Raw genomic sequence first — 24,322 nt, 5'->3', positions numbered from 1 at the left:
AAGCTACCAAGAAACGTTTTTTTCCATGATGAAATAGAGAGATTCTTCTTTCATTTGAGCTATTTGGTGTTTTTAGAATCATAGTAAAAAATATTCTGTGGGTCTTGAAAGATGACTCAAAATGGCCAAAAACGCTGGCACAAGGCACTTTCCATTTTATAAAAGGGCTGGCACTCAATGAGTTAAAAGCCTTTTCATTGCCTAAAGAGAGCACCTTTAGACGTTTTCTTGTCAGTTTCAAAGATTGTTTGTGCAAAAACACATTTTGGATGTCCTGTCATCCCCAAGATGACTAACCTTGCAAAGCAGATGGATTCGCCCATTTCCATGTTTCTCACTGGTGAATCCATCTTGCAAAGCTCCTATCTGAGGCCTTTTGGGCACGGCAGAGTCATGACGTAAGCAAGCACCAACAAGAGGCCGGTGCAATTATGACGGAAGACATTAGCGTGGATGCTGCTAAAGCAAAGTTTTATCAGAACTTGACAACATTTCTTCGTTAAAAGAAGAAGAAAGAACAGCAGTGAGTTGTTTTCTTTTCAAAAACGGCAATAGTCGTGTACTGACATGTCTACAGTCACCATGGTTTGTGTTATGCAGTTCTCTGTGGAGTTTACTCGTCGGTAGCTGCACACCTCAGTTTGGGCTACAACATCACGTGTTTTGTTGCACTGATTGGCCCGTAAAGATGTGACAGACTGAACCTTCATCCAGTCACCCTCCGAGTTTTTTTCAACGGCTCTGCCCTTTCCCAAACACCATCTATAGAAGGTTTACCAGATGGATGTGTAAAACACATCCATCTTACACATCCACCAGATGGATGTGTAAAACACATCCATCTGGCGTGTCAGGTTACAAGATGACAGGACATCCTTAACGACAAGTCCTGCTTTTAGTACACCTGAAAACCTGATAATTTTACAAGCTTCAGTGGTAATCCTGCCCGCACCCTGCACTGATTCTGAAAGTCCATGTTAATATTCAGAAAATCAGAAAGTGCGTTTAATTAAAGGCAATATTTGTATGTTTACTTAAGCATCACCCTGGCTAAGTTTCCTCTCTGATTGATGGAAATCCAAAGAAAACAGCCACATGCCTTTTATGCATAACGGTGCTACACATGGACGAAGAAGCAGCTGGGAGTCTCAGACTGATTTAACACCTGGTAATGGCTTAGTAATAGCAATGCCAAAATAATATTTACACATAATTTGTCATTATTTGTTTAAAAGTCATACAGAGAAGGAATTGTTTCCTGGTCTCTGGAAAGTTTGTGCATCGTGAAAATTGCAGCACACTTCCACCAGCTCTTGCAGACTATAGGCTAATCTTTACTCTATTATTGTTGTGCTATTACCGTCTTCATCATTAGATGCTTTATACAATAAGCCCAATTTGCATGAAAAGGGTTGTTTTTTCCCCAAATAACTGCATATAAGCTCAGCGTATCTGTGCACTGGTGTGTACGGCCAACAACATAATAAGGGGATCATTAAGGCTGTGCCTTTTGACTTACTTACAAAGTTTAAGTGCAAGCACTTTTTTGTAGAGCTTTAACAAAACATTACATGGCCCACCTGCCATATGATGTTGGCTATGTGGAGACAGACCCATTTTCAAACATGTTTACGCAGCACTATTGACTACAGCTGACAGAACAACAATTACACCGTGATTTCTCAGTAAAGGATTCTAACAGCAATGTGTGATACATCTTCTGCATTACCTTTTTAATATATCAATGGAGAAGTGCTTTAAAGAGAGATGGGGGATTGTGGAACAGGGGAATCATCTATTTAATTATGTTTCTTTGTGGATGTGTTTCAACAAAGTCCAGATGTGTTCTGGCTCTGTCACTTTTTCTTGCTAGCTCTTAGCAAATTGAAAGCATTCAACTCGAGTCTGACATCATTCCCAGCTCTGACAATCAGTTTCTGAGGTGAATAGAAAACAGCAGACGTCCCTGAATTATGACCCAGTACAGCAAAGAAGTCTACTGAGAGGTATCCAGAACAATTGGAGCAACGGTGTGACATGGAAATCGACAGACAGACACGCTGCCAATTATAATAGTAAGATTACTACTTTGAGCAAAAACAAAGCTTGTTTTTTGCAATCACCGGTGAAATCCCTGTTACTAGTAGGAATGCTGGGTTAAGGTTATCAAATGCTGGCTGTGAAACCATCTACTCCTTTTGTGTTTTTAGAACATTATCCCCATTAATCAGGCTGTTGTATAGCAGTGGTACTGTACATATTACATAAAGCTATAATGTTCTAGCATGCTTTGTGCAAAGATAATAGCCACTGTAAAGATAATGTTTCTGTGTGTACACAGGATTTAGATTTTATTTCTTTAACGGGCGTTGGTTCAGCTTTAACCTCACAATGGACAAACTTCATTTGTGTCACTTAAAACCAAAAGAATTGTTCAAATGATAAATTCCTTCAATTTATCTTTCATAACTTCTTTTCAGTCCTGCTTTCTCTGTAGCTTTTCACCTCACAGTATAAGTATTGACTCAAAAGAACACCTAAAAGCCTCAGATAGAGGTGTCTCATATGCCGTTGTTATCTTTAAAGACTTTTTTAGCTGTTGTTATTTTTGTTTCCTGGCTCTCTTTGGGAAGTTCCTCGGTCAGCAGCCTCAAAACAGTTCAGGGCTGAGCTTCTATTCTGAAAGGAGTTGGTTTCAGACAGGCTGTAAGCCTTTATTGTGGAGGGGGAGGAGCTCACAGACAGACTGACTCACACAGAGGGAGAGAGAGAGAGAGTGGCTGTGTCTGTCACTGTCTGGCTGCTCAGCGCTCTATATATGCTGCTCATACCTGGTAGGACAACACAAGTTTACTGTCCTAGAGGGAGATAAGAGAGCAGCTGCACACCAAGACCACAACAGGGAACAGGAAGGTAAACGCATTCTTTTTTTAACACTCAGAGCTCATTGTAAGTTAGCTGAACTTAAACTGGATGGATAAAAAGAGATAAACTTTATGACTTCTTCTTAACTTTTAAACTTGTGTAAATTATAAAATTCAACCGATTTTGTGTCATTCAGCCCTTTGTTACTTTATTTTGGCTTTATTTCTATTTAAAAAATGCCTCAACCAAATATGCTTCTATTCAAGTAAAATTAAAGAGGCGGACAAAAGAGAGAAAAGACAAATGATTGAGGTAGAGAAAGACTCATTTCTTCATGTTTTCTTGGTTAACAGCTCGGCATGTTAATGTTTAAATCACATGGTTTGAGAATGGGTGTGTGGTTTGCTGGGAGCACAGAGAGGCTGCGTGTGACAGCCATTCATTTGAGGCTCAGGAAAGGTAGAGAGGCCAGACTGCGTGGAGTGAGACATAGAGTAGCATCTAGGGTGCTGGATCATGGCAAACTTAATAATGAAACTTATTTTGATCGATATTGAGACCCCACTAATCAAGTTTTTACATCGGCAACACATGCATTTGTCCAACTTAGACATTCTTAACTTTAGTAAATCTTAACCAAGTATGTACAAATGATTATATATAATGATAATAACTAAATGAAATGAAATTAACTGTGTTTCTGAGGCTGTGATGATTCACTCTTGTGGCAAACTATAACAAACCTTGAAACGTTTACCGTTGATAGCAAAATAGACTAATTTTGCGCAACATGCCGAGCAGTTTTCATTTCATCTCGATTGTGTTGTTTCCATGTGTTTTCAAGTGAAATTGCAATTTGATTCATTCCCTAGCACTAGCAGCATCACTCTGAGGCACTTTCCTCTCTTCTGTTGTGTCTCTGAAGGCAGGCAAACGGTGTTTTTGTGTCGAGGTTGGTTTGTTTGCAGAGCTCCTGCTGGAGTCAGATGGATTAGTTAACACAAAAGCGTCTGTAAGAATCTGAAGCTTATATGTCTCACTCGGCTCTAACTCTTTCACCAACTTGATTTCTTCTGAGCCATCCTTCACTCTCTGCTCCTCTCTTCTTCCTCCTTCTCTCCCTCCTCTCCTGCTGCTAATCCCATTTGATGGCAATGTCTTTCCCACTCCAATCCAGGGAAGAATGTCTGCAGCATTCTTGCTATAAAGAAGGGAAAAAAACTTACTCGGGCAGAGGAGGAGTGGGGATAAAAGGGAGGGATTGATGGAGGTATACAGAGAAAAGGAGGCCTCGCAGATTGAAGAGAGCCCTCTTCACCTACACTTGGATATGAAATACGAGCCCCTGATAGGGAGCAGAGGGGGGAAATAATAGAAAAAGAAAGAAAGTAGGGCAGCCATGAGCTCTTGGTGTGGCTGGAATAAGAAAAACGCTCTGTTTTAAAGAGAGGGGGGAAAGGAAAACAGTCTGGTTCTGTTTTATGTGGTGTGTGTGTGCAATTAGAGAACGAGGGGGGAAAGGGGCTGGGGTACCCAGGGAGGTTGAAAATAAGATGAAGAGAAAGGAGAAAATTTGTCAGCTCACAAGGAAGAAGTGAATGAATGGAGGCTACAGATGGAGAATTAAACCATTTTTATGTGTTTAACATATTGAATATCGTGTGTGCAGCAGCAGCAGACAGCCTTTTGTTTTTGTGGGTCAAACAGCCTGTTACACTATACTGAAATGTTTCTGGAAACTTGGAGGGGCTTTTAAGTTGTCAGAGGCTGACAAGAGAGGAGGAAGGAGTCAGTAGAGAGATGTGCAGGAGACAGAAACCTGGAGTGCTGTAGGACTTTGTATTTTAACTCCTAAATATTTGAATGTTTTGTTACTCTTTAAAATGCACTTTTCAGTCAATGCTTCCTAGCTGTTAACAGAGCCAGTCCTGATATACTGCAATGCCACTGATAGAATGGTGCAGATATAGCCCCATCACACACTGATTTTGGTGCATTTGATTCAATATGCACAAAATTAAAACTTATTTTAGAACATGTGATTTATTAAGCAAGGCTTGCAGTGATTTAGAAATCTTGCCCTAAACTCACCTGTTTCATGTATGGCTTGGGATATGTTTCACATTTATCTGGACGATTTGAAAAGGGCAGAATATTTAACTGATACACTCAGAGGTTGATTATTTTGTCCATCACATATTTTTTGTGACAATTAGAGCAACAAATACATGACACATTAGGCCTGTATGGCGATGGGAATTAACTACAAAATACAAGCCTGACAAACATCTGTCATGTCAACACACAATTCTTTGCTATCAGTGGAGCCTGTCAGTAAATCAAATTCTTGCTGAAGCCAGTCAAGAGAAGAGCAAAAACCAAGCTGCATCAACACTAATGCTGCCTTCCATTTGTCATTGTTACTCGTTTTCTGATCTTTTTTTTATCGACTTCCGACCAAGGATGTGGCAAATGGAATGTCTCTCCAAGTTGTATTTACATGTATTATTAACATGGTGGCACAAAGCATTAACTGTAGTATAAACTTTGATTTTGACCTGTTTTCATAACCTCTTGCTGTTTCTTTGTAAAATTTTTAGAAATTGTAGACGGCACTATCCTGCGGTTGCAGGCAGTGTGCAGTAACAGTCTTTAAATACATGAAGTACTTCAAAAAGGGTTTTGTTTTTTTTGTTTTGTTTTTTTTTAAGATTTATTTTCAGGCCTTTTTATGCCTTTATTTGATAGAGTAAGGACAGTGGGTAGACTCGAAAACAGGGAAGAGAGTGGGGAGAGACATGCTGTAAAGGGCCACAAGCCGGACTCGAACCATGGCCGCCCACGCACATGGGTAGCGTCTTAAACCACTCTACCACCTGCGCTCCCCAGGGGGTTGTTTTTAACGACTCATCAGCTAGCAAGTCGTCAATGTTGCAAAGACAATGACTTTCCAACTCATCATTGTAGTGACAAATGGGACAAACAATTGAAAATCTGTTTTTCAGACAAATGTGATGTTATTCCCAGTTCCGACATCTGACTTCAAAGGTAAATGGAACGTAGTATAATCTCTGGCCTTCACGCCTGCAAATAACCCCAAACGACTCTCATTGGCTGTGTCAGTCTCTAACTGGGAACAAGCGTATCAGCTTGAAGCTTTGCAAGGTTCATCCAGCAGATGAAAGTCATGGAATCAGGCTGGTCCATCAGCTTTGCGTGATTAGTTTGGCCTGCAGTCTACAATCAGAATTTAAAGTTTGCTAACCTATAAGCACTGGCAATGCTGAACAGATGGTGGTCCACCCAACAAAGGTTGACCGTCTGTAAATATTAAGTCCATTTCTGGTTTAAAAAAGCAGCCCAACTACTTTTAACTACTGTAACCTACTTTTGTCGTTCATGTTTGGTCCATGGTCATTGATTCTATTGGTCTGTCTGTAGATGTTTTGGTGAAAACAGTTCAGTTTTTTGTGAAAGAAGGCAATTCCTGTGTTCTTTCTCTATGATGTTGAGGAAGCACTTGGGTTAATGTGCTCACTGAAGTTCTATGTGCTGCTACTGCACAGAATAAAAGACACTAAAAGGACATTTTTGAGCACCAGCTGCTCAGTTTTTCATACTTTTATCTCAGCTCTGTTGTTATCTGTGTGGGTGATGCACTGTCACTTCACAGGAAAAAGGTTGCTGGTTTCGAATCCCTGGTTGGGATTCCTCTCTGTGTGGAGTTTGCATGCTCTCTCTGTGCATGTTGGTTCTCCTGCTTCCTTCCACAGTCCAAACACATGCTGGTTAGGTTGACTGTTGACTGAATGCCATTGGTGTGAGTGTGACTATTGTTTATCAGCTCTGCGACTAGTGACATGGCAAAGGTGCCAGATGGGATCGGCTGTGATTTGAAATTGAAATAAAAAATCCAGTATTGCTCAATCTTTATACACTCATGCACACAGATTCAATTCAACATATTTCTAAGTATCTTCCTTGGAATCTTAATAAATGTTGAGAAATGCCAAACATTTCCAATCAGTGGTGACACAAAAACCCTTCTTCCTATGAACCTGGCCATGCGTTAGTCGGATGTAACTTGTGCAGTAGTTTAAACACACATTGTTACTCATAGTCTGTCGTTCTGAAAGCCACTCAGTCATCAGCTCAGTCACTGTCACACTCACTGTCACACTGTTGCTCTGTTTCTGCTTGAGGGCATTAGACGAGCTCATATTGACGCACTGTTGTGATGACGCAATCCTTGATGAGGAAACACCATGAACCAGGTGTGTATAGGTGCTGCACAGAGCATGTAAGATTTGTAAGGTCTTCTATGTTTTGATGACTTAATCCTCCATTGTCATGAACTCATAGGTTGGGTAAAGCGGCTCGTGTGAAATGACCTCAGGGAGGCTTTTGAAAGCTGCATTTGTACTGCAGGTGTGATACTGGAGCTGGATTTGACAATTTGGATATAAATCATTTACGAATAGCAAGGCCATGCTGTAACTGAGCCCCGGGTGTTTGCAGAAACAAATCAACAGAGGTGTAATGCAAACACACAATGCACCTATAGCATGAGAGCAGCTGGGTCACATAGTAAAACCTTTCTCTGCTCTTTCTCCTGCTGCCTGGAGGACATTAAAAGCTCCTAAACTCACTTGTTCTGTTTGTAAACACCTATACAGCCGTACAGAGAACATTCACGTCCATAGTCCCCCCCACCCTGCTCTTATGTTGTTGTTTACAGAAGGAAAGCCCTCATTACAGGCTGTGTGCACTCAACTACTTCCTCTTCACCCTCTCGCATGCTTCCTGTCATCAGCTGGCCGGGTCTATTAAAGCGGCACCGTCTATCCCTGCAGCTGCAGAGCTAACAAGACAGGCAGCAGATAAACCTGCGGATGGCTCACAGCTTGCTCGGTGGGAAAGGGGATGAGTTTCTCTCACGCAGGCCGGGTCAGGAAGCAAAAACAAGCTACAACAAGTAAACATGGCCATTTAACATGTTGAGGTCTAAATTTATTAAAGCAAGATGCTGCGGGGAAAGACCCACTATGGCTGGCATGTCTTTGGGTTAGGATGACTGATACATCACTGTGCTTTCAAGTAAATGCTCTGTATGTGAAATCTGCCACCAGGGGGCTCTCAATCAAACAGAAGATGACGTTAAGATTTGAGGGGAATCATGGCAGTGATTTCTGACAAAAATAATTGACAAGAGTTAAGACAGTTGAGGGAGCTTAGGAGACAAATGTTAAGCCCATGGCAGGGATTGATCATGGTCTATCAAAGGTAGAAGCACCAAACATGAACCAGCATCAGAATGACAGCTTCTGTTGGCAGTTTTCTATTCAGTATGTAGCCGTCTTTACGAGAATGTTTGAAATGTCTAAGGTAATGTAAGTATTTAACTAAGAAATGTCCTTCTTTTGAACATTTCTGTGCAAAAATTTAACATACTGTACCTTTAAGGTATTCATATAACTATTAAATAAACATTTCCATGTTGTAATTGAGCAGAAAGAGCTAATCCAGACAAGACTCCTTTTTGTTTTTGAATCCATATTTAATTTTAGTTTTAATAAAGAATATTCAGACAAGCCCCAGCCCTAGGAAAGTATTTTTTGCTGCATGAAAATGGGAAAAGATTGCTGCTGTGCCTTTTGAAACCACTAGAATTTGGAGCAAAAAAGGAGCCGCAATGAGGGACAGACTGTAAAAGTTATGCTGTGTTGCAGAATGACAGACAGTGAAGCTGAAGGGTTTTCTCCCAGCGAAGCAAACGCTCCATGGGCCAGTTGGCTCAGTCTAGAGCAGCAAAACACAGAGCCGTTGACATGGTGACAGAGGAACACTTCCCTCCCAGCTCAGCTCCGCTCAGCCACACGGGCAGAGAATAAGAGAGGAGGTCTGCACTGCTTCTTGAGCCATTTCTAGATATTGGTTTGTACAGGGAGTGGGTCAGGTTTTTGCAGAGCGCAGCTGGGATGAAAGGACGGGGCAGAGTGTGCGTATACGGCGGTCTTGTCCTGCTCTTTGTGGTCACAGCGGTCTGGATGATCAGGGTTTCAGTCTGGATGGATCTAGTTCTGTTCTTGATGTAAATCCCTGAGTGGGCCATAAAGCTATTCATGCAGCTGCAAATTATACAGGCTGACCTTTTCATGCACCGTCAAATATGAAGCATTGCAAATGTCAAGCAAAGTGCAATCTAAGCGGGCAAAATTATGAATCTGTTGGTTTGTTCTTAGATCTTGTTGTGAATTTTAATTCAGATGAAACGCAGAATTTTTTCATGCATCTTGAATCCCAGAATTCTTTACTTTATTTACAGACAGTGCACTCAACTATAGTATGTATGCAATAGGGAATGTAGCCTTTTTGTTTTAAAAGTAAAGCTATGCAGAGGTACTTTGTGATTAAAAACTTGCCTGGTGCACCAGTGCACCACATCTTTGATATTTTATGCTCTGATCATGTCTAGTCAGCAGCTTTGCATCCTTTGCACATCTTTCAACCATAATGACACTCAGACTTGTGTTTAGTAGAAAAAGCATAGCGTAAGCATACTTTGCCAATAAAGCTGATTTTGATTCTGTAGAATTTCATTGTTACTGATCATGGAGGATGCACTACCAGTAGAAAAAATTGCAAGTTAAATCCTCTGCCCCTTACCATCCTCTGAGTCACCCGACCTTTCAAAACTATCTCCAATGCAGCCCATAGCTGAATAGTTTTCTAGCAACCCTAAAAGATATAACCTATAAAGCCAAGCTGGTGTGGCGCTGCTAGCCTAGTGTTTAGGTCTTCATCCAAGCAGGCATTTCTGGGCTCAAGTCCAAGCTGTGGCTCCTTTCCCAAACATCTACCCCACTCTCTCTCCTGTACACTTCTCTATCTACAGTCCTAGCTTTGAAAGGCTTAAAGCTCAAAAATAAATTTTTAAAAAAGCTTTCTAGTGCTTAAATTGCTTGCACATGGCTTGTCTGCAAACCAAATGTGTGATAACGAGTCATTAGCTGCATCTTCTTGTTATCTACACAGCCCATGGTTAAGATGTAATGTGATGTGAGTTTAGCAGTACTTTGTTATGAATCAAGGTGCTTGTTGAGGTGTTGTTGCTTTATATAGAAAGAGCCTTTTATGGTGAAGAAGTGATCAAAGCAAAGCTGGATAACGTCCACTCTGCCTCCTCCTTATACATTCGTATAAATGTACCTATTGGCCAGAAACATAGTAGGTTGACTGTAAAATACAGCTGTTTTCTCACTCTTATCTCTCATGTCAAAAACATAAAGGTCTTTGAGGTCTTTCATGCTGGGGCAGTAAAGCCATGAGTCGGGCTGAGGGAGATGAGGCTCTGAGGAAATTAACTATGTTTCCTCTCTGCTGGAGCAGACGAGCTGGGTGCTTCTCTCCGACTCTCCAAGAACACGGCCAAAAAAGGAAGCAGAGCGCTGCGAGCCCCACGAGCTGCCAAACTATTCCTGTAAAAGCACTCTTTTGGTAGAGAGGCCTGAACAGGAGACGCTTGGAGAACGTAAAGAAAAAAATGTATACAGACAGGGGGACACACGTTGAATCAATTGTCTGCTCTTGCAGAGAGAAAATCAGGTTGTGACAAGCTGGAATGATTGTAATGGGCCTTTTTTGAATTAACAGCCATTTTTTGGGGCATGTGCAGTCCCCTCCGGAGGGGAGCACTGGACCAAAATAACTGGCTACAACAGCGTAATCAGTCATGTTGCTGTTGGATTATGAGGGAGATTTGTTACTTTGCTACAACTGTCAGATTTCTGAAATATTCACCAGTGTTGTTTGCAAAAAAAAGGTATACAGGAGGCTAGAAAGAGGGGGTGTCTCTGCATTCTCACAGATGAAAAATAGTAGACATACTCCGCTGATTGTTCAACATCTGGAAAAGATTTGGGCACGAGAACTCGTCCTGGTGGAGTCCTGACAACATGCACCGCTGGGATGTACAGTATATTCTGAACAGGCTGCCTGTGAAGAACTCATCAGTCTCACAGGCACATAGCCATATACTCAGAGGGTTTATAACTTTTCCCAAAGACTCCAGTCCACCTTCTGGTCCTCAAGAAGAGCTTCAAGCAGTTTCTCACTGGCTTTTCAAGTTAGCCTTCTTTAAAAAGTAGCTAAAGCCCCGGTCAATTTTTTTTTCAGCTGAAAAGCCCCTTTACATACGGGTGTTTAGTAGTGTTGCTGATTAGCTGGGGTCCAGATCTCATCATTTTTGCCCAGCGTATTCAAACTCTGTGATATGATAGATAATATAATCAACATGCATAGCCTAAAGCAGGTTTCAATTAACCATAAAAGAAACCATAAAAGAACACGCTTGACAAAAGTAATTCTGATGAAATAAAACATTAAGGACATATATCTAAGTTTGATAGCCTGATGCTACCACATAATGGAAAATGCCATCAACCCTTTAAGCCCTAAGCTACTTTTTAACCATTTTGTCTCACCTGGACTTTTTGTCCAAAAAAGCTTGTAAAACATCAACCCTGTGGTGAACAGTCTAGCTCTAAACACCCTTTTTTGTTAACCCTGGGCTTTAAGAATAAGTGTGCTGCAGTAACGTCAGTTAAATTTAAAAGTTATGGGGGTATAAAGACAAAAGAAAAAGCTAAACAGAATTAGAACTCAAAGATTTTTACAACCACTGAACTTTAACGGTTGCTTAGTTTGGCAAACCATGGGCCAACGACAGAGCAGCACGCAATTCTTGGTCGCAGCCTGTCAAAAAGCATTCTGGGATACTAAATAGCATTTAGCATTAGCAGTTAGTGTTAGAAACAATAGAAAAATGATTAAAAATGGACGAAAATCTGTCAAATATCAGCTGTACTGGTTTGGATTTCATCTTTAAATACCCCAGAGAGTCACCCAAGTTCCATGCTTGTTAGAAAAGCTTCTTTTAGCACTGCTAAGGCATGGATAGCATCATTAGAATGGCACAACAGGTAGAGGAAAAAAGGAGGTGGCTACGATTTATAGTTTAACCTTTCATAATGTTTGTTACTACTTGTTTCATAGATGATGCTGATCTCAGAGGGTTAAAGAAATGATTCATTTTCCTCAACAATATCAAATGAAGTAACTGAACATTTATCAGTAAGTCAGTTGTGTCAGTGATATATCTGCTCCTTTTTTTGGGGGGGGGGGGGGTTCTGTAGTTGTACTACTGTCTGGGGCTTTTTGCATATATTATGAAAGAATTGCTGAAGAGGGACAGGAAACATGGGGAGAGAGTGAAGGAGAAGGCACGCACCAAACAACACTGGGACTGGGAATCGATCCTGAGACCAGTGCTTCAAGGACTTCAGCCTCTGTACAAGGGTGCCAGTTCTACCATCTGAGCCAAACTACCCAACTTGCCGATCAATTTATGTGCGTGTGTCCCATAGAGTATGTCTGGCTGATGGTGATGGTACAAAGTCATGAGCGGATGTGTCTCATCAGTCTCTCCCAACCTTGTTCATGTTGATGCATTCTAGAAGAATTTTTAGATGCTCTTCATCAAGCTGAAACCCTCGGGTGTAGTTACCCTTTAAAGTCATACTGGTGCATGCAGAGTTTTCAGTGATACAAAAGAAAACGTTTAGTGCTTCCTCTCTCCCACAATGACGTGACAACACAATGAATAAGCCAGCTGTGGGGGAGAGAAAGAACAACCACACCTCTGTGAGAAAACACAATACTTCATCACCGTGACCCATCCCTGGCAAAATGACACCATAACTTTACAAATTTTGTTTTTCTTTCATCACAATGCCATTCAGAGCCACACCTCAGCCTTGGATAGAAAAACATATTTGACCTCTGCCTCCACCATTGAACCATTAAAAAGGGCCGTTCTCCTCACTGCTACTTATCTCCTGATTCCTTTACCATACATGATGTATTGTCAACAGGCCGGCTGTTTAACGAGTCTTTGTTAAAGCCTGGAGGCTGATAGCCTATCAGTGAGTGCTGCTGCTGCAGTGGTTTCCTTCCCAGAACACACAAACACAATTTGTCCACGCGGCACGAGCTATCACATCCAGACCAGAGGAAAAACAGACACCTCAAATACCAGTGAAGAGTATCACACTTTTGACCACATGCATCTGACGTCTTTGACAGTAAAAGGAAAGATTTCCCTGCTGTCCATAGTGGTCACTCATTGGCTGGGCAATGTGGAACCACTTTAATAATGGTTGCCACAATATCAGGATTATAAACACTGCTATAATCCAAGTAAAAATCTAACAATATTAAAGTCTGTCTGATTTCACAACGACAGAAATAGAAGTCCCAGATGTCTAGTATTGCACAAACACTTGGAAACAATGGGAAAAGTGACTCAAACTGACAAGGAGTGAAGGAAACTGATATTGTCCGTCTCAAAACAAGAATTGTAAACTTTCGATACTGCTGTAGCATGACAAATAGAAGTCCTAGCCACTCGATACTGAGCAGATTTTTGTTTTTTATTTTCAAATAGCAGCCAAACTCCTAAAAACTTGTGCAAACATTGGCAACTTTTCAATATACAGTGATTTCCAAATATTCTCTAGGCTACTCTAGAATACCTTGTGTTTTAAAATAATACAAACTCCATTATTTTAATGATTGGTTGTATCAGAAACTACAGAAACATCATGAACTTAATTCATATATTTAGCTAAAGGAGAGAGAGGACTGTGTAAATGCACAAATGCATCGGCAACATTCAGAAAGGTGGGAGGAACTGGAGAGGAACAAAGGAAAGGTTTTTTTTTTTTTTCAAATCGTCAACCGGGGGCTGTTCCACCAGATGCAAGGAGAAGTCAAATCATATGACAGTGGTTCTCAAACTGGGGTCCAGGGACCCCTGGGGTCCGCCAGCCACAGCTTGGGGGTCTGCAAAATAATTCAAAATAAATTATTAAAGTAATGCCATGGAATTAAATATCAAATAAATACATATAGGGACCACAGTGCCATAAAACAACCATACTAAACCAATGACTCCTACATAAGTCAGCTTTGGGCCAGTAAAAACTCAGATATGATTGTGAGATATCATGTAAATCTATCACTCATCTCCCATTAAAAAAGCACAAGAAAAAGCACAGAGGGCTTCTTATTTGGCCGTCAAAGGATATCAAAAAGTAAGAAGCCACACTCATCTGGACAAGAGCTTGTATTGAGACTGAAGAGTTTAAAGTAAGGCATCTATGAGTACAAATGGCAGTTAACATATGTTTATTCAGTGTGAGGGTTTTGTGGGGGTCCTTGGAAAATTTTCTGCCCTGTAAGGGCAGTTTTGTGGGGGTCCTTGGAAAATTTTCTGCCCTGTAAGGGGTCCCAAGGCCACTCAACAGTCACAGTGTCAGAAAATAGCAAATCTGAAAAAATAACATTCATTTAAGAAGCACCTTCGCCCTGCTCAATGTAAAATATCCTGCGCTGTCTCTTAGCTTTACTGTAACTCAAATACTGTAAGAAAGCTCACTGTGGTAAAATCCTCACCTCATATGCACATTTGTACTAATCAACTATCTAAAATTATCGTATCTACTTCATGTAAATTTGCCCACAGGCTCACATATTTCACTTTTGTCTGGTCTGCATTCTTGCACCCTTTACACATCTTGCAACCATAGTACCAATGCACATGAGCCTGTGTATACTAAAAAAATACTAGTACTTACAAGAGCATGTAGATGTTTAATTCTTAGATTCTTATACTTTTTTCATTTTGTTATCTGTATTTAATGTTTAATTCCTGTACATTGAGAACAAAGCTAACGGGTGTTAAACTCCTTGTTGCATAAGCATACTTGGCCAATAAGGCTGATTCTATTTCTGAATCTGAATCTGATTCTTTTAGCCAAAACAAATATTGATGCCAATATATTCATATAATAGTCATAGTTGGTCTACTTGTACTGCCTAAAACTTCCCTAACATATTCGTACCAATGTTCAATATTTAATGCCGGTTTTATATTCTAACAGAAATGTACATGACTGCCGATACTGTAGTTGACTTTTTAAGTTAGTTATCCATCCCAGCTGCAGCTGTAAACATTAAAGATCTGACCTATAAGCTAACTTGCCCACTTCATAACTTGTCTAAAAGCAGTTTTTCAAAAGCTAAGTTGCTAAGGAAATAAGGGAGGAAGGCAGGATAGATTCCATAAAATCTTAATAAAATCATCAGGGCTTTATTAGTGGCATTTCCAAAAACTTGACAGACAAGGATGTGTGTCCCTGCCTGACTCAGCTGCCCCAACAGTATGATTGGCATTTTTACTTTCCTTCGATTATTCTCACATCTGGTCCTGAACATTTCAGCTAGTTGTGTTCTGACTACAGTTGGATAGAAAACAAGGTTTCATGTATCAATTGAAAACAGCTGTAACATTTTTATAACTCTGTTCCTTTGTTCCGCCTTGAAAAATGGACATTCCTTCAGAAAACTTTAATTTCTGATCATCATTCTTCTTCTTTTTCACAGGAACGCCTCCCAGCTGAAGCAGCTGCAGGACCAGATTCTATTGGAGCAGCAGGAAGCAGCCATCTGGCAGCAACAGCAGCAGCAACAAGAGCAGCAGAACCAGGACGTCCCACCTCCACCTCAGCAGCCACCTCAAGAAGAGCTTCCACCTGCTCCCCCGTCTCCACCTCTCCCCCCTCCTCCCTCTTTCCAGGAGCTGGAGAGCAGCGCCACCATGCAGGCCAGCACCTTCAACTACGCCCGGCCCAAGCAGTTCATCGCTGCTCAGAGCCCCGGCATCGGATCGGGCTTCATCACCCCGTCCTCTGGCTCCTCTGGGTCCAGCTTGTCCTCCCCCTTGTCTCCCCCTGCCTCACACAAGCCCTTCAGCAGGGTCACTGTGCCTCCCTTCACCAAGGCCAGCAGTGTGGAGTCCCCTAGCTCTCCTTCCTTCCCGCCACCGCCTCCACCCTTCCTCAGCAGTAACCTATCCTCTCCATCAGGCCCAGCCCAAGACTTCCCTCTCCCTCCTCCTCCTCCCCCTCTGCCTGTCTCCATGTCTCCAGCTCACTCAGATATGTCCTCGCCCTTCTCCTCTGTCCCACCCTCTCCTGCCTCCAGCTTCCTCTCCTCAGTGCTGCCCTCCACACCCTCCACACCCCCCACACCTGGCAGCCCCATAGTCAACGCTCTGGGCCTCCCCAAAGGCAACGGGACTGTGTGAGTATCCTTCATTGAACTTTTACTAAATCTTTACAGTCACTGTCACGTTACATAATCTTTGTTAGTCTTTTAGTTACACAGTGAGTCTCAGAGCTCCTCGTCTGATAGCTGCTGGCAGCTGCAGGCAGGACGTCTGCAAGATGGAAGATGACATGTTTACATTTTTATACAGAATGTTTACAGGAAAAAAGAGAAAGTTTAAACACACATAGACTCCAATGTTTTCAAGGTACAGGGGCTTTTGCTCAGTGTTATTCAAAATGGAAATCCCAACACTACAGGTGGTCCCCTAGAATGCTAAGGGCGTTGCAGAAATTTGCAGGGAAAAGTGAGGAAAGATAGAACAAAGTAAGAATCATCCAACACAACAAAGACATATTAAATGTCATGAATAAAGAGGAGACTTTTCTCTGTAATTGTTCAGAAAGAAAACGATAGAACACTGTTTATGCAAAAAAATATTATCTAACTCTATTTCCATGTGACAGTGAGAGAGTTGGAGTTGCTTTCTTGTCTTTTTGTGCCGTATTGGTAATATTCAGAGGACCAAATCAACTTTAAATCATTTCTCAATCATTTCAGTGAAGACACTGGTACATGGAGCCAGTTTGTAACCAATGTTATAAATTGGTGCACAGACATTTTACCAGTGTTGGGTCATATGTGAACAAGTCGATTCAAAGAGCTGACTCTTTAAGTGAATGGTAAGAGCTGGATCCTGTTTGAGAGAAAATAAGCACAAAAAGTAAGGGCATTCCTGTCTGGTAGTTTATGTCTTTGTTGTAACAATGCTTCTTGGCAATAAACCTTATACTATCACACACTGCTGTGAGATAGCATCCCATTCTTCAACCAGCATTTGTTGCAAGTCAGGCCATGAGGTTGTGTTGGTCACTCTGGCATGAACAGCACGCCCAAGCTGATCCCACAAGTGTTCAATGGGGTTGAGGTCAGGACTGCTGGCAGGCCATTCCATCCTCTCCACTCCCAAATTCTTGAAGTAGTCTCTGATAAACCCTGCTCTGTGGGGGCGAGCGTTGGCATCTTGGAGGATAGAGTTCAGTCCCAGACTGTGGAGATACGGAATTGTCACTGGTTGCAGAATCTCATCTCAATATCTCTCTGCATTGAGATGGCCTCCAATGATGACAGGCCTCATTTTTTCAGTGAGGGAGATGTCACCCCACACCATCACTGCCTCCACCCAAGATGTTACTGCATCGGTGCAGCCATCAACATAGTGTTCTCTACATCTTCTCTACTCTTTAACCCTATGACCCAACTACCATAGGCAGAATCTGGACTCATCACTGAACAGCGGGCACTTATTGACCACTGTAGCAGGGCCCATGCTCACAGCTGCTGGGATTTGGCATTTGGTGGAGAAGATATGGTAATGTTTTCATGGGCACAACCCACATACTCAGCTCTGCTGTTCATCCCTTAAATGTATCTTCCTTACTGAAATGGCACCTTTTGAAAGGTAAATAAACAGGCTTTCTAATGATATTAGATGCATTGCAAAGAAGCATTGTTTCAAAAAAGAAATAATCTTCTGAACAAAAAATAACTTCCTTTTTTGTTATCATGAAACCAGGATAAAATTTAATGCATGGCTGTATTAATGCATCTGTAGGAAAAATATCAGATGTTTAATATTTTACATTTGCCACTGTAATTGCAAAAGTTTTGCTTTGCAAGAGGCTGATGCCACTTCAGGGTGTCCTCTGTATGAGGAAGTTTCAATACTGCTGCTTTAGCCAGCATTTGGCAAGAATATACACATGGACCTGAGAGTAAAAGGTGTGTCAGAATCAAATAAACCTTCAGGTTTCATTATCATAGTTTGTTCAAAGTATCAGGTGTCATCACAGAGTTCTTTGTTGGTAATATTTTGGGTGCTACATATTGAGTCTGCTGATAAAAATCTCTTCATCTGATGGTCATCACCAGAGGAGAAATTCACCTCCATCAAGGACATTCCTCTCTCAACTTATTGCCAGTAATTTTTCAGCAGCCCCTCACTCACTCACCGTGCACTCCCCCTCTCGCCCTGGCATTCCTGCTGCAGTTGCAAGAGATAAGAAGACACATTGTGGAATGCTATAGCTGGACGTGTCCAGATAAGGGGGGATATTAGGTGGGAGGCAGAGAGGAAAGAGGAGTTGAGATAACATGTTTGCGTCACAGAGCAGACACTTTAATGTTGACAAATGTTTCTGTTTTGTTCCTCCTTCAGCAAAGCTTTCCCTAAGAAGTCCTCAGTGACCAGGACGCCTCGCATCGCGTCTGACTCTGACATCCAGGGATCCAAGGATGCTGTCATCCAGGACTTGGAGAGAAAGTTGCGCTTTAAGGAGGAGCGCATGAGCAACGGTCAACAGGTGTGTGCTGCTGTGTTCAAGCCTTATACATCACTGAAACAAGCGTGTGTTTTAAGGCAGTTAGAGAATGTTTTTAGTAACAAAGATTAACAAAACAAGTCATCAATCTTTTCATGAAACAGTTTAACTTTCCATACAAGTATCAACAAGCAAGCTTTTGTGCAAAGCACGTTCAAGTAAATTCATGTTTTCTCCATAAATCATGACATCAATCATTAACAACAACAAGATTTAGTTAATGGTGTGTATTAGTGTGTGTTTTTGCAACTCACACACTAACCCCCCCGCTGACCCCATTAATCCCTGCTTCCAGAGGTTAACCTATGAGGAGAAGATGGCTCGCAGACTGCTGGGTGCTGACAACGCTGCCACAGTCTTAAACACACAGGACACAGAGGAGGAGCCAGTCACACAGGTACGCTGGCTCTCTATGAGGATCCTCACACCTGGAGGGAATAAATCAAACACAGACAAGCACATTCACAACTTCTGTTTGGTAACACTTCCCAATAAGGTGCACAAAAACTGGCATAATTTCTAGGTTATGAATGAGTAACTGAATACTCCTCGGTAAGTTGCTCCTCTTTACTACTGGGGACACAAATGAGTAACTAATAAATAGGTCATCATTAAGCTATGATTCAGCATTGAACATCTACCAAATTTCAACTTCAGAGGTCAAAAAATGAAGTAAATGCAGAAGTGCAAAAAAACTGCAATTCCTCAAGTGTCCAAAAGGAAGCTGTCTGTAAAAGTCACATGCACTCCCATGTTTAAAGCCAATTTTATGACAGAAATATGCAGGCTTGAGGCTCAACACAGCTCAACTCAGCTTTGTAGAGCGGCTTTTATACATAAAAAGATGCAGCCCAAAGTGCTTCACAGAGAGCAGACAGACAGCACAAAATTCAAGTAGAATAACAGCAAAATTATTAATAATGACTTGATGAATGAAAGAAATAGAATTAATACAGTAGAAGATGTTGGAATATCAAAAAGTCAATCAAGTACAGCACATTCTTTTAAGAACCTAAAGACCCACACACTCAGTTACTGAAATGCTGATGTGAGTCCTTAGAGTCTGTTAGAGTGCAAACTGGGTCAGTTTATTTGGCTGTGTGTTACAGATCCGTATCCAATTAAAAAAAAACACATTTCTTGCACAATGACTCTGATTCAATTGTTTTTCTGTGCAAATCAAATGCTGTCACAATGTGATCACAAAAGGCAGTAAAGAAGATTTTGTAGCTCTGTCTTCTGTCTGAAAAGAAGAAAAGAAAACTCTGGGTTTATCTATCCTGGCAGAGGTTATGCTCAAGCATGTGCTGTGCCAAGGTTGAGACATAGAGCTCATCTTAACATTTCAGCCTTTCTTGTCCCATTGCTTTGAGTCAGAGTGGCAAATTGGCACCAGCCCTGTGCACGTATTTTTGAGCAGTGTCAGGTAAATTTGCTCAACCTGCCGGCCACTGGGGCGAGTAAATAAAAGTAATGGAACTGGATGATTCTGTGACTGTAAACAGCAGGGACTGAATTTCAGCTTTCTGCTTATTCCAGCTGACTTTGACATGCTCACTGACCAAAGAGCCCTATTTAAATGTAACATGACTGCCAGAAATGCATGGTTTCTGCTCATTTTGGTGAGCCCTGTAAAGAAAATAGTACATCTATCCTCTTGCTGACCTTGTCCTATGTTTGCCTAAGTAGTTACTAAAGCTTCCTGGTGTCTTTAACCTAATATAATAACTGTATTTTCAAAATAAAGAGTTTACAACATGCTTTTAAATGTGCAGAAGCAACAAAACTATAGGTTAGTTGATTTTGTTGCAATTAAATCTGCATATGAGAGTCTGACTGCAGTGGAAATGCGACTATTACACTACACATCAGCCCTTCCCAAACTTCTGTATGCTGCTGCACAATTTGCAACCTGAAAATCTTCTGGGGCCCACCAAAAATCCTTGTTCAACCACGAGACTTAAATATTTACCTTTTATTTATAATATTCTTGTTTTGTAATCAGGGAATTTTAATGCAAATGCTTTGCTTTAAGATACATAAATGCTACTCAAAAAGTGTTGAGCCACTGCCATTACTTCTGTTTTGATTAGCCATCTGCAAAGACACAACATTTTTTTTTCTAATATTCATATCTTTAAATGTACTTTGTTGCCCAGCAACCTCTTCCCAAGTAGCATTGATGTCTTTGTGGAAAATTATTCATTCTTAAAATTAGGAAGCAAGTGATATTGTAGAATCTAAAATAAAACGGGTCACCAGTTAATCCAACACCAGTTAAACCATGACACTGACAAAATAAATGATTAAAAAGTAATATGAGTTAAAACTTCTGGCAGTGTTTTGATACTTCTGAAACTTAGGATAATGATATGTAATGAAGTGTTTTATATTATGTTTAATCTACAGTCCCTTTGGGGCCCCCTGTGGGCTCTGGCCCATGCTTTGGAAAGCACTGCTATACATCATTACCTTATGTTGCCTGTTAAAGTGGCTGGTAGAAAAAAGTGAGTGGCAGGTAGATTTTTGATTCCACCAGCCCCTGTGGCAGGTAGGCAAAAAGTTAATTTCCAATCCTGCTGTGAGTAGAAATGTTGGCCTTATTCTGTCATGTTCCTGGGTTGAAATCTATAGAATCGCAACAGTGTTAAAACTGGAGTTTCAGTGCAAGACAGAGAGAGAGAAAGGTAGTTGAACTGCTGTTCTGAATAGGTAAACAACCATTTAAATGACTTGGATAGATGTGGAAAATAAATTCCTGTTCTAATAAAAGAGGGATAGAAGTTTGCAAACATGATTTTAGTTTTAGACAAGATAAACGACTCTGTGTGTAAAGGCTTTTGCTGACTTTCTACCTGTTAACTAGCAGTTAGGTCCTCACTGGTCCCCTAACAATCAGAATTTTGTGTCCTTATCTATTAAAGAATCACAAACCCAACATTTTAATGAGGAGTTACTGACTATATGTCAACAAATGGTAAACTGCCCTCATTCGTTACCCATCGAACTAGTAGCGTTAGACTCATATTTACTTAGTAACTATGCCAGTTGTTGTGTACCGTATCACAAATCAACCTGTTGCATGCACACAACACCTATAGCTGTGCACCTTTCCTGTTTGGTTCACTGAATTGTTGCTAGTGTCATTCCTATCTCATGACTTCTTCTGTGATTTATATTCTGTTGGATCAGAGAACACCCCCACCCTCATTCCCTGTAAACACTGCTGAAGAGCCAGTTATGAAAGCCGGGTATAAACATTGTAAAGTCCTCCAGGGGCCTCCATAAAAAGCTCTGTTTATGCAAACTGGTGGAAACCAGTGTCGCTGCAGACACGCTGGGGAGAAACAACATTTGAAGACTTGTGTGGCTAATTTGTCCGACTCTGAACCAGAGGAAAGTTCTTTGAAATTGTCAGAGTCACACCACTGCACAGTGTGTGCTGTTTTTTTAACAGATGAAGCAGCATTCCTTTTATGTGCAAATGGTGGTCAACATTAAAATATTACTTTGGAAAAAAAAAAGCTGTAGATGAAAAAGATTAGATATTTGTTGAGATTCTTGTGGAATTTGGCTCACATGCTTCAGCATAGTCATGTGAAGCATTTAGCTGGTTCATAAGTTTAAAGATGAAAGTTTGGTCATAAAATTTGGTTTATTGGATGTACAGTGGCTTGATAATGCCATAAAATATGCTATGAAGATACTTGTATTATTTATATAACATATGTACAATGTAAACATTTATTGGTCCAAAAGGGGCAACTGAACGTTTTGACCAGGTCAAGTTACCTCTTTTGGATCGAGCTTTAGATAAGTAGAACCTGGAAAAGCCTGCAACAAAATCCCATATTTAGATTGTTTTATCATCAAACAACCCAATCACTCTGCAATCACATGAGACTGAGACTGGCTCACGGAAAAGGGAGTGCAAACTGTGGCAAAGTCACAATGGTTTAAAGCACAAATACACACTTATAACCAGGTTAGCACCTTGCCACCCTCATGTGATGTCGCCTGTTGGAATGAGGAGCAATCTGATTGGTTGTGGTGCTGCAGCACTGCATGACTAAGCACAAATGTGACACAGTGTGCAGTGATGGCATTGTGGCAAAGTGTCTTGCATGTGATTTTAAGGGGGTTTTTTGTTTTGAGAGTGCAGGTAAGACTGGGAACACACTGAAAAGTACAATGAAAAAACATGTTTTTTTTTAACTAGCTTTACTCAGGAGAGTGGTCTTTCAGTTTTGAGAACATGTCATCGATTTCACTGTCAGATTTTGTAAAATTTTCCCTCAAATCTGCAGACTCAACTGGTCATTTGAGCTTCAATTTGCTCTGCTTTTGATCAAACTGTGCTCTTGCACAGATCCCAATCTCCACCCTAAAGCCGAAGCATTGATCCCCAATCCCTGTATCAGGTGTGCAGTTCATGAGTGCACAAGTCCATGGGGACTTGAGAAGCTACTAGAAATTATGGCATCATGTTGCCTGGAAACAAGATTCACCTTAAATACTGAGAACATTTAACAAGAGGCTCCATGATGAAATTTGCAAAAGAATGTGGGTAAAAGTCTTTGCACACTTAGTCTGGTTGTTCTGATGCATTTTGCAAAAATTAAATCACAAATACATAAACCTCGCATGCTGAGTCTAATACATGTTTTTTATATTCATTTGCAAAAACTTGCAGTGCAGTCAAATGCTCTCACACTGCAAACATAAAAGCAGTGGGGATGATTTTACACCTGTTTCTAACTTTCCACCGCCATGTTTATGCAAGCCAACATCTTCACTGATTTGTTCACATGAAATATTTATCCTGTTTTTGTTTCAGTCAAACAACTTCTTAAAGACAGGATGGGTGGATTCATAAGGAAAGCAAAACAAACCTGTTCTGAAAAAGTTAAAAAAATGAAAAAAAAAAAAAAGATGAAATCAGCGTGTAGACATGGTTGACTGAACATGAGGCTGTATTTTTTATTTATTTATTTATTTTTTTGACATGCAGCAATGTTGACCAAAACAAACAGACTCTGTGTCCAGAGGCTTTAAGCACAATGGAAAACCTTCAGACCTGGACTAATGGAGATAGCCATCAGTCCAGGTCTGAACCAAAGCCCTCACAAACTATGATTTCACAATGAGAGCACTGAGCACTTAACGTGAACATATCTCATAGTCCTTGACTGTGGAGTTTGGGATTCAGCTCCTGACTCTTGCACAGATTCAGCCTGCCTCCTCACACTCAGGCTGTCTGTGTGCTTGAACATGCCTGCTACTGAATTTGTCAGGACTATCTGAGGGTTTGAGTGAAAGCTTTACAGCTTCTGTCTATCAAATGAATCTGGTATGTTTAGGAACTGAAAGAGCTTCCTCTTGAGTAGGATGAGAATAAAGGCACACATCAATCAAAGACAAAATATCTTTTCTCCCAACAGGAACACAGGTCGTCTGAAAGACAGTCTTTCCCTCAAAAGGTTTCTGACATCCTTTTTTTCTTTATCTGTCACCTTCTGGTTTTCCTTCACATCACCGTGTTAGAGTGTGCTCACTAAGTATAAAGGCTAGTCTATGTTTGTAAGTACAGGGTCAGGTCTGGGAATGAGCTGTTAAAGGAACAAAAGGTAGCGATACAGGTTTGCTGTGCTCATTCACAGGCAGGTGTGCCTGTAAGCATAGTGGAAAGACACTAACTGAGCATGTGTGGAAATTCTGCACCTTTAACAGTTTTTATTGGATCTGTTGTGTGGCTGGACAAATCCCTGCCGTGCGGCCAAAACCTCCTATCTCCAAAATTGTCACGTTTTAGGGAACAAAGAAAATGCAGTGTTTAAAATCATTTTTAA

At 41.0% G+C, this 24,322-nt stretch overlaps 1 protein-coding gene across 4 annotated transcripts in view; it reads left to right on the top strand.

Moving 5' to 3' along the window:
* The window catches only part of palld (palladin, cytoskeletal associated protein), a 143,043-nt gene that overhangs the window by 101,770 nt on the left and 16,951 nt on the right, over positions 1–24,322 (top strand). For 3 of the 4 annotated variants that reach the window (XM_041791857.1, XM_041791858.1, XM_041791860.1), the window contains 4 exons: positions 15,370–16,068; positions 18,311–18,455; positions 18,769–18,870; positions 23,915–23,953. In XM_041791857.1, the coding sequence (XP_041647791.1) occupies positions 15,370–16,068; positions 18,311–18,455; positions 18,769–18,870; positions 23,915–23,953 (985 nt within the window). The remainder of the gene's footprint in view (positions 1–15,369; positions 16,069–18,310; positions 18,456–18,768; positions 18,871–23,914; positions 23,954–24,322) is intronic. The other variant, XM_041791859.1, reaches the window with a different exon arrangement.

This window comes from Cheilinus undulatus, linkage group 7 (assembly GCF_018320785.1).
Source record: "Cheilinus undulatus linkage group 7, ASM1832078v1, whole genome shotgun sequence".
NCBI lineage: Eukaryota > Metazoa > Chordata > Actinopteri > Labriformes > Labridae > Cheilinus > Cheilinus undulatus.
Note: the sequence above shows the minus strand (reverse complement) of the source record. Positions and strands in the feature narration are given on the sequence as shown.